At 38.0% G+C, this 10504-nt stretch overlaps 2 protein-coding genes across 2 annotated transcripts in view; one reads left to right on the top strand and one right to left on the bottom strand.

The window, feature by feature from the left end:
• Positions 1-10504, top strand: part of LOC148743408 (G protein-coupled receptor GRL101-like) — a 169644-nt gene that overhangs the window by 98821 nt on the left and 60319 nt on the right. The window lies entirely within an intron of this gene.
• On the bottom strand, positions 78-9175 carry LOC148743415 (uncharacterized). Its single transcript, XM_088751158.1, has 10 exons — positions 8998-9175; positions 8566-8630; positions 6994-7671; positions 5193-5316; positions 3857-3928; positions 2536-2607; positions 1724-1795; positions 970-1041; positions 451-522; positions 78-135 (listed from the first exon to the last, which is right to left on the bottom strand). Exons 3-10 carry the CDS (start codon positions 7094-7096, stop codon positions 78-80), a joined length of 645 nt encoding a protein of 214 aa, XP_088607284.1. The 5' UTR covers positions 7097-7671; positions 8566-8630; positions 8998-9175.

Genomic DNA, 10504 nt, shown 5'->3' with positions numbered 1-10504 from the left:
CACTTGTATCTTGTTGAGGAACTCTAGCGCTAAATTTGAATCAGAACTTTGTTATATGCTATGTAACCATCACGTTTTTAAATAAGAAGTACATTACACTTGTCCGGTTGGTTTTCAGGAGCTTTTCCAAGCATCCTGAAGCAAATAATTTAATGTAAAATGTTATTAGATCCAATTGATTGAGACCGGAAAACGGGATCGAGCACTGGAACCCAGGACCACCGAGAAACAGCTCCACGTAATGGTCAGAGCGGGATTCAAAACCAGGAACAGCCCTTTCGAAATGGTCGTCTGTTTCAATCAGTGACCAGGTTATTCACTGCATACTCGTAACAGGATTACGAGTATGACATGGTCACTTCGTTACTATTCCCACGTCAGGAGGAGCGCAAAATGGATTAAAAGTAAATACAATATAAAGACCTAGTATTTCATTAACCATATACTCACAGCTCCTTCAAATTAGTCGAATCTTTGAACACGTCTTTGGGTAGCTTTCCAATTTGGTTTTGTTGTAGCCATCTGATTAAAAGTTAAGATATATTAGGTCAGTGCCTTTCTCAGTTAATTTTCGTTACATCGTCTCTTTATGTCGAGTTTCCAACCTGATTTCAGATACCCAATACCAGCCCAACACTTCGTTGAACCTGATTTCTGGTAATTTTTGATAGGTATGTGGCAGATCGCTTGCAAACAAGTTTTTATTTTTGTCGTAGAGTGCCACTATGCTGTTATTAATTGATTAGTAATTGGAGACATTCTTGCTGCGCATCATTTTGCCCATTCATCCAATTAGCACGTCACACGCGGTATATGATCTCTTACAGCAACAGTTTTGCATTTTCCCTTTTTTTTTCTAAAAAACACATTAGTTTCTCCATCTTCAGTTTGCATAGATCCGAAATTGTTCCACAAAAAATCTTAACTATTTTTATTTTGTACATTGAGGTTTTCCTTTAATTAACTCACAAGCGTTTCAGTACCCTTAAACCATCGAACAAACCCTCTGGCAACTGTTTTAGGTTATTGTTGCCAAGTTGTCTGTATAGGAGAAAAAGAGTTTAATAGTCGTTAAAACTACTTTTAAACTTAGTTACTACACTTTAATCACTTTAAACTGGCTGCAAAAACTCCTTGGACTGATAGGCTCTCTGTAGTTTAGAATTTAGGAATAACAACTTCTGAGTTCCAAAGTGTTTTATTCGGCATTAAGACGACCCTTGTTCTAATTTTCCAAAGAAATATTTCACATGAAGCTTCTCTTTTGAGGGAGCTAATCTTATGGACCACTTTTCTTATATTGGCCAATCATGATCATTGAACATAGGTGACCTATAAAAAAAATTAAAAATGATCTTTGTTATCTTAAACTTTTATTACCTACAGAAGCTAAGAAACTAAACGGAAAAGGATTTTACTCTGGATTTAAGGTTTGTTCTAATTAAGTAAACCAACTTACCAGTGTCAATAATTTGCTGCGTGGGACGTTTTCTTTTCAGTGTTTTCTGATTCAACTTTATGAACAAACAAATTACATCTGCCTTCGGGAACATCCATTAAACACTCTCTTTTCTTGAGTGAAATTCAAGCGAAGACTAATCTTAGTGGATATAAGGATCCAAGATTGGGGAATATCACTTGTGAAAGAGGGAGGGGGGTAGTGCTGGGGGTAAGTGTTGCAAAAGTTGATATAAAGCATTTGTACAGACGATATTTTACTTACAGCCACTGCAGCTTGACTAATTGGGAAAAAACATCGCCTGACAAATTCTTCAGCTGGTTGCTTTTTAACCACCTGCAAGTTTTGAAACGGTCTATTATCAATACATGGAAATTTATAAATCCTGTTCGCATTTGACTGTCATAATGGTGTAAAATAAGATTTAAAGTGCGCGGCCCATCTAAAGCTGAGCCGGGAACGCTTGAAGGTTCTTTAAATAATTTTATAAAACAAGTATAAGCCCTTTTTAATATCCCTTTTTGTTGTGGACTTGGTGCGTTCGTGGTTCATCTCCTGGAATTGCCTATATCACCATCCGTAATTCTATTTCTTTGTTTCTTTAGATGCGTATATTTCAATTTTTAAAACTTCAGTTTCTTGGGCAGGGGCATCACATAGTGTCCTGCTCGTATCTTTCGCTTTGCATTTTTTCCCACACAGTTATTCTACTTATTTCTTGTCTTATCTTGTAAATAGTATGTCTTTGCATCTCTCCACCTCTCCACCTCTTTCATAACAACAACGTTTGTACCACTAAATTAAAGTTATCAAGGCAATAGTAAATGGGGTTAACAAAAGGAAGACCCCCGAGATATAGAAGATGAATATTTATTTAATTAAGAAGATACTCAAATAAACTAAGGTGGGTTGTTCTCTTCTGTCCAATACCGTCTATCTGTGACCGGTCCCACCCGTCTCATTTTCTTTATGGCTGACTACACCCACTAAGCCTCAGGGCCTTCTTCATCATATCTGATAATAATGAGATAAAACTCTCAGCGACATTAACAGAGGAATGAATATCAGTTACTTACAGTTTAATCAATTCGGAGTTGTTATTAAGGACTCCAGGTGGTAGCTCCTTTATCTGGTTTTTATTCAAATTCCTACGGGAAGATATTTCCCTCAATTCAGTTAAAAGTGTTAACTCTTGAGTATTTTTGCTGTAGCGAGCCTTTCTACTGTCAGGATTACCATTTATTCGTGTTATGTCCAGGTCAAGCAAACGCTTTTGCTATTATTTTCAAAAGGTCGATATATGATCATCCCACAATGTTAATGTACGACTGAACCTAAATCTGTTACTCGCTTTGTGGAGGACGAAAAATGACATATCCGCTCATATTCAATAAATAATGAGACTTTGAGCACACCTCGTTGGCGGGCCAGTATAGAGGTAACCTTCACGACATTTTCTTTAACTTGAACTGCGATTTAAGAAGGGGAAGTTGGATTTTGTAGATGGCGTGAAGGTAAACAAAACCGATGTGATCTTAAAGGTTGTAACTGATTACTTATAGATCGTTGAAATCTACGTTGTTAATGAAGACTCCAGATGATAGATCATTAATCTGATTGTCCTGTAAGCGGAAAAGGATTTTACCTTGGAGTTATGGTCTGTTCAAAGAAAGTAAATCACCCTGGTCTCGTAAATGCAAGAAATTTGTAAGTTTTCCCTTCGTTCTTCTAAAAAATAAATATTGTCCTAAAAGTATCGTGCGATGAGGGATTAATTTGAAAAACCGTACTATCTTAGATATTTCCCAAATTTTCAACACAAACCTGCGCAATTTTCTGTCCGGGAATTTCCGTAAGCAACGATTCATGCTGAATCTACTACGCGGTTTTATGTGTGCAAGAAGTTCGCTCGTTGAATAAATAATTGGTCTCTAAATATTTCATGGTCGTTTTTGCTTTGTCATTTACTAATGGTTTTCGGGTAGAATACGACTAACTGGTAAACATGACTCGTTATAATAAACTCTTTTTCTTCCTGCTCAACGTGTATATTCATGCTGTGTTATAAAAAGATTGGTTCGTGCTTTAGCTGTGCCTATATCGGGTTGTAGATGCACTTTCGAAGATTGGAGAGCACCCAAGAAGCTAGAGTTGCTCTCAACTGCACCTCAAGCAACTCTTACGCTTCTTTCGTGCACTTAAAACTTCCCACGAGTGCCTCCATAACTCTAAACTGGATCTTGCGCTTCTGAGACTAAACCACTTGAAATTAAATTTCTTCCAAGTTGTTGAGGTTGTCTAACCCGCGTACTAATTTGTATGCGTGTTATGGAATCTATGTAAAGACGTGTTGTGATACATAAAATAATTTAAGTAATAATAAGTTTGCTCACTTACAGCAGCTGCAGCTTGGTCAATGGAGTGAATATATCACCATGTAATTTCTTGATGTTGTTCGAGGCCAACCACCTGCAAGATTAATGTAGGTCCTCCTTTTTTCAGCATTTCCCCTTTCTAGACACCCACACGAAAAAACAATTCCACCGACTTATAATCCACTTGCGGCTATCAAAAGTCATTACACTTAGAGAACTTTATGCTTTCATTTATAACAGAGGAACCCCCATTAACTATAGCTGGAGAGGAAAACATAGTTAAGTTTAAATCTCATCTTATACTTTTTCTGTCGTCTGTATCTTGAATCATAATTCATTTGAATTCAATTTTGCTCCTTTAAGTACGCATTTCAACTATTTCCTACACATTCACTTTGTAGAGTATATTCTAAACTCATGCGAACCACAGTTCCCACATAGCAGATTACCAGTAGGAAACTAAAATCACCCTATATATATCATCTTAAAGTTTATAAACAACAGAATTCGACAACTTATTTGTTTTTTATTTTTCTGAAATGCAGAGATATTAATTGAGCACAAAGAGAAAACTACTGATGTGTTTTCAATCGATTTATACACGCTTAGGTTGTTTTGCTTCGGCAGATAGTCTGGGTGAAGTCAAGCAGCACATATTGTGCTAAGGAACTGTGGGGCCGATTAATGATTGACGTCTTATTTGAAAAGTAATAAACTTTTCAAGTTCGAGTATGTAATTTTTATTTCTGACCTTTGCGCTCTTGATCATATCTAAAAGAAATTCAGCCAGACGATTTTTTACTTCAACTTTTATCTCACTCCGGGTCAATTTTCAAAAAAGATCTGTTCATTGCTATGAGCCCGAATTCGAAAATGTTTTTCCAATTGGTTCGAAAATCAAAGCAGAGTAAAGCGCTTCCAAACTTTGCTTAGTCGATCTGTTTCCTTTGATCCGAGTTTGATTTTTTCCTAAATTCTCGCCACAAATAATGTTTTTATCTGCTAAAATAGTGAATTTCGATTGATTACAATTAATTACTTCAGATTGTTGGAAAAAAATCATTTTGGAAAGATTTTGGACAGTTCGTACAGTTCTATTAAAAGCTGTTATTTAGCTCTATTTGTTTGCTTATTTTAGTACATGGACCTATGGACAGATCGAGCCGACCAATGTAAACTGACTATCAGGTTTTCAGCCAACAGAGAGACACAAAACTAGGAATAACATCTATAACAACCGGCTACCAAATTAAACAACTCCTCTCCACTCTGATGATGAATTCCAACCACGTTTCGGATCCCTTAACGACTACTCTCAGTCGTAGGATCAAACTACAAAATCAGAATTTAAAGCTTACAATCTCGCAGTGGAGTGTGGGAATTTATCTGGAACGGACTGTAGTTGTCTGTATTTGCAGCCAACTCGTGTAACCATATCCATAAACCTATATGTGGTTGTACATTGGCAAGGATCCGGACAGCCTTAAAAAAGGAAAGATGATAATCCCGTTGTCATGCTTCATAATGCATTTTATGGTAAAGTTCGGATATAACGCACGCTGTCATTGGTTAAAAGGGCGTTTTCTATTAGAGTACAGAGCACGGAACTGAGCTAAGGCTGTCACACCATTTGCAAATTTGTACTGTATATAGCGTTTTTTTTCGTGAATTTTAAGTGAAATTTTGGAACAAGCGAGCACGCAAGTAGGACCAGAAGAGCCAAAGTGTAGTGTATGCGCTTGGTTCTTGTAAGTATGCGCACGTCTGCGTATTATTCATTCCATGTGTTTTTCGAAATAAAACCGAATACATGGCACAAACAACGGTTTGTAAACGTGCCAAGTGCCGTAGTTTCCATTATTTTAACGTGTGCAGAGACGAAAATTCTAAAAAAGAACTAGGAAAATAGACAGTCCGAGTTTTGAAGGTAGTCACGCTCAGTTAGATTGTAAACTTACGTGCGGTAATATCAATTCGAACATAGCTAGCAGAGTCGCGCAATCAAATTCAATATACGTAAGCGTGCTCAAAATCCCGATAGTGCACGCTGATAGCGTCAGCAAATCCGACTTCGCCAGCAAAAATTTTTTTTCACGCGAGCGGCCATTGCTAGTGCGGGGAAAAATAATGCATTTCGCGACAGTAATGGATACAAACAGAAACTCGGCCTGCTATTCCGAAAACGAAGACAATGTTTCGACCTTTTCCCATGAGCTAGAGTTCTTAAATGAGGCAGAAAAAGAGAAAAACAAAGGAAAAGGATACTTGGCATCAGCGCCGTCACGATTCGCTTCAACTGATATTGTTGTCCGTTTTTCGCGTCGCATTTGATGCACAATTCCACTGGCTATGTTCTAAAACAATTGGTTCATGCTTTCAGCTGTGCACGTATCGAGTTATGGAGCACGTGGGAAGTTTGGAGAGCACTCAAGAAGCTAGAGTTGCCCTCGGCTATCGCCTCTGGCAACGCTTACGCTTCTTTCGTGCTCTCCAAACTTCCCGCGTGCTCCATAACTCGATAGTGCACGCTAAAGCATGAACCAATTGTTAAGTAAACATGACTCTCACTTGTATAGTATATACATGTATAGTTTCATGTTCTAACACAGAGGAGAACAAAGGAGGAATGGTGAAACTTGAAGATTTATCAAACTGGTATAACTGTTAAATGTATGGAAATCGTGACGATTTCCGAGCGACTGTAATCATGCTGAGTTCCATCGCGGCTTGCTCATCATGGCAATCTCCGGTCATCACGGTGAAGCTAGCCTCAGAAATAACATTGGCCGCCTCTCGAGTGAACTGAAATAAAAGCTTGCTCTGATATCCTTTCCGATGCGTGGAGTGGAAGGCCATATCAGAGACAACAAACGCGTTTTACGGTTTTGTCATCCCGAAAAATCTTCTTGTCCCTGTGAATTCGGATGTCGTTCATTCATAAGACAAACGCGTTAAGCAGTTTGATTTTCTAATAGTCGACTACGTCCCGTGTTTCTCTCTACACTTCCTTCGTGCTCTAGCCGATTTCTATGTGCTTTACAACAGAACAGAACACAGTCAAGGCCTTTCTGTTTGTTAATTAGTAAATGTGGTTGGAAGTGGAAATTTTGAATGCGTCCGTGTAAGCATGAATAAATGTCAAAATGTTAAAATACTCACGTTCGATGACAAGACGGAATTCTTTCTTGTCAACACCATCCTTTCTGTTCACTTCACAGCTGTACTTGGCATTGTTTTTTTCAGTAATATTTAGTTGAAACATCACACTTGTACTGTTCTGTACCGCTATGTCATTCTTTCTCCAAACAATGAATGGTGCTGGTGCACCTTGTGCTGGGCACCATAAAGACGAGGAATGGTTGGAAAGAACGTACTGAGTCTTGAGCACTTTATCCAAGTTTGGCTCGACTAAGAGAGAAAGAGCAAATACAGAAAAATTAAAAGCACTTCAAATATGGTTATCTCATTTTCAGATACTTTCATCAAGACAATACTTGCCGGTTTTATTCGCTGCTTTGTTATTGGTAAAATAACTCATCTTGTAATAACCAGTTATCCAGCGAAGAGAATCGTAATATGACGGATTTAAAAACAAGTTCTGTCCACTGGATCTCACAATAGTAGAAAAGTTCCTTCCACAAAATTTTCCAAGAAGATTGGCAGACTTGTTGTTTCCATCACGAACCTCAAGATACATATCATCAATGCATGGTGTTGGATGCAAAGTCTCCAAGGTGAAAGTGACTTCCACATAATGTCCTTTTGGAGCTTGGAAAAGTTGGCTCGCGTTAAAAGTTGGGACAACTATTTGAAGGCTTATTTCCGATATCAGCGCATCTGTTTGTAAAATCAATAGAAAACGAGAGGAAAAAGAAGGAAAGTTCCTCGCCCAAGTCTTGAAATATGTAAATTCTATCAAAGCTATTTAAAGGCACCATCTAGAATGAGAGTTCGAGTTCAGATACGTCTAAGGGGACTCACGACGTTGCGTTTTGATTCAAAGTCATACACGTAAGACAACGCTGAGATTGGCTATGTCTATGAAAACTAGTAAGTAAACTAGTAAGTAGATGAAATCACACAGGGGCGAAATAACAATAGCTTTGATATAAAGCAAAGGATGACCGACCAAGGAGACTGTATCACTTGTATCGGACATTGCAAACTACGACAAGTAAAGAGATTTGTCTCTTCTAAGAACAATAAATGTGGCTGGATTTTTTGTGACCGTTTTTTCCGTACAGTTTAGTTTAAAATTGAGTGAAGAAAAGCAATTATGTCTCTGTTTAGTTGCTCAAGTGCTCCCCATAAATTGACTTTTGTAATACGTCACGCGCATGGTTTGGAGCTCACGTGTAATGGTCGTCCCCTCTCATGGATCGCGGAATAACGAAGTTCGGACTCGAGAGGGAAGTGGAAGTCAACTCCATTGCTTCTATGTTTTTTCTTTGTTTTTTTTTTTAATTACCAGGGAACAGTTAATCGATTTTCGTATCCCCCTCAGAGCTTCACCGCCACGTGTCTCCTCCGTGCGTGTGTCACTCGCTTAATCGCGAGTGTATCCTACGCAGGCCGGAATATTTCATCGACGTGTGAGGTATTCTCACTAGACCAAAACCCTTATTAAGGTCGGTAAAAAGTAACGATTTCCGATCCTCTATAATCGGCTTAAATTAGATATTTAGTCCCCTAACTTGATACTCTATAAAAAAGAAAGATAACAGTGCTTACAGAAAGCAATAATGAAACCCCAGAAGGTCCTTCTAGACACCATCTTCCTGTTTTCAGCTGATGAGCTGAGGGGAAGTTTTAAAGATTGAGTCAACTTTTAAATAATTGGATTGAGTAACATAAAACGATGGATGATGCATTTTTTTCGCCAAGTTAAGTGCCTTGTATGTTAGCGGATCACATTATAGATCAGAGATGCCGAGGCTGTGTTCCTGATAAAGCAGTTAAAGACGACGAGATGCAGTTATATCAAAGTTTCTTTTTTATGGCACTGCTTTGCTTTACTAAGGTTTTCAAGTGAACTTCCCAGTGTTATATTTCACTGCATTTGATAATAAGAACAAGTTATATAACCATAATACCACGAAATTATCCTTATGCCGTAAAAGAAAAGTTGTAAAGAAATTCTTGTAGAAATGGCTTCTCCCTTACCTTTACAATTACATCTTCTCCAACGATGTAATTTCTCCTAAGGTTCGTTTCTTCCTCCTTGTACATGTATTTCTGTCTCTGTGTGCGCGCCTGAAAGAACGTGCCGCGGCAAACAATTGACTGAATATAAAAACATGAAAATGTTGTAATTTTTATTATCATTCCAGTTTTTAAAGTGATGTGGGAAAAAAATCAATGCTCACTTTTAAATTATGGCACTGTAAAGATAAGTGCAGTGGATGTTGGCAGACCTGAGAACGCTGAATTTATTTATCAGCCTTTAAAATGAAGAGGGCATATGTAGTAACTCATATTTGCCTTGAATATTTGAATATCGAGTAGGCACAAATACCAGTATTTTTTTTAGAATTGAAAGATCCGCCCTTCCCTCACTTCATTCACTGACGCTGAATTTTATCTTATATCGTATCAAAATTTCAAACATCAAAAAGAAATAAATACCTGAAATGTTTTCTTGCTGCTCCCTCACTTCAATTTACGGATCGAACGGTCTTTAAGCAGCAAACAATTCATATATAGAAAGTTCGCCTGCATACAGCTGTTCCAGATCATCTTAAAATGAATATTCTTATGAACAAGCCTTCCATTCAAGTCAAGTCACTATGTACGACATTCTTAATCAGCTGTCCATAAAACGTCAGCAATTATGCCTTCAACCAATTTTGCACTTTAATAAATATCATCGACATGAGTCACCAACACATAACCAGCTTTTCAAATAAAAACCAAAAATGTTTACTCTTACGTTTTACAAAATGTAACGAGTTGCAAGCGCTCGAATAAGTCAACCCCTCTCCTTGAAAAGGGCAAGTTTCAGAAAGTGGCTTGACAGGAGATCACAGAATGTGCCCCAAGGCTACAAAGGTGGTGAAACCAGGAATTTCGCAGCCCCCATCCCCCTCCCCTCTCCTCCCCTCCCCGCTCCGATATGAATTATCAGAGGGAAGAAATTATCATAACTCAACGAGAGTCAATATTCAGCTAACCGTTGTTCAGTTGTGTCTCTCAGCTTTATTAAATACACCGTATAGTATAGATTTTGCTATTGGATAAGTTTTCACTTAAGCTCGATTTCCGCCGCTCTATCGAGTCCCGTCTCACCGGGAGGAGCGCGGCCTATGTTTTTTCCCTATTTGTAATAACTTTTTCATACCAAAGATGCGAATATAATATGCCAAGTAGCGCAAGTGTTGTTAAATATGTAGTAAATAAAATTCTTGTGTTCATCAGAGCATAAGACTTTAGGTGGAACGAGTTCATCAAATGCATAATATGGAATTCAAATTTTTTGGCCCTACATATGATCCTAATACAAAGCTCATACAAAGCGAGACAAAATAATGACTTGAAGGTGCTTGAGAGCGAAATGAAAGTGTAAGTGGGCCATACCTAGTGTCACAAGCACTAAGAAATAACCCTGTAAAGCAGTAATGAAAGGAAATTAAAACGGATCAGAATTAAAAAAATTCGTCGTGTCATTCGCTAA

Source organism: Stylophora pistillata, chromosome 1 (genome assembly GCF_964205215.1).
Source record: "Stylophora pistillata chromosome 1, jaStyPist1.2, whole genome shotgun sequence".
NCBI classification, from domain to species: Eukaryota; Metazoa; Cnidaria; class Anthozoa; order Scleractinia; family Pocilloporidae; genus Stylophora; species Stylophora pistillata.
The sequence above is the reverse complement of the archived record's forward strand: the minus strand, read 5'-3'. Positions and strand labels throughout refer to the sequence as shown.

What these genes read in the sequence shown, in the direction of transcription:
- LOC148743415 (XM_088751158.1), bottom strand. Translation starts at nt 7,096, where the DNA reads ATGTTTCAACTAAATATTACTGAAAAAAACAATGCCAAGTACAGCTGT. An exon ending in ATTCCGTCTTGTCATCGAAC is followed by an intron (nt 5,317 to 6,993) that starts GTGAGTATTTTA and finishes TCCTTTTTTAAG; the next exon opens with GCTGTCCGGATCCTTGCCAA. An exon ending in AACTCCGAATTGATTAAACT is followed by an intron (nt 1,796 to 2,535) that starts GTAAGTAACTGA and finishes CAAAACTTGCAG; the next exon opens with GTGGTTAAAAAGCAACCAGC.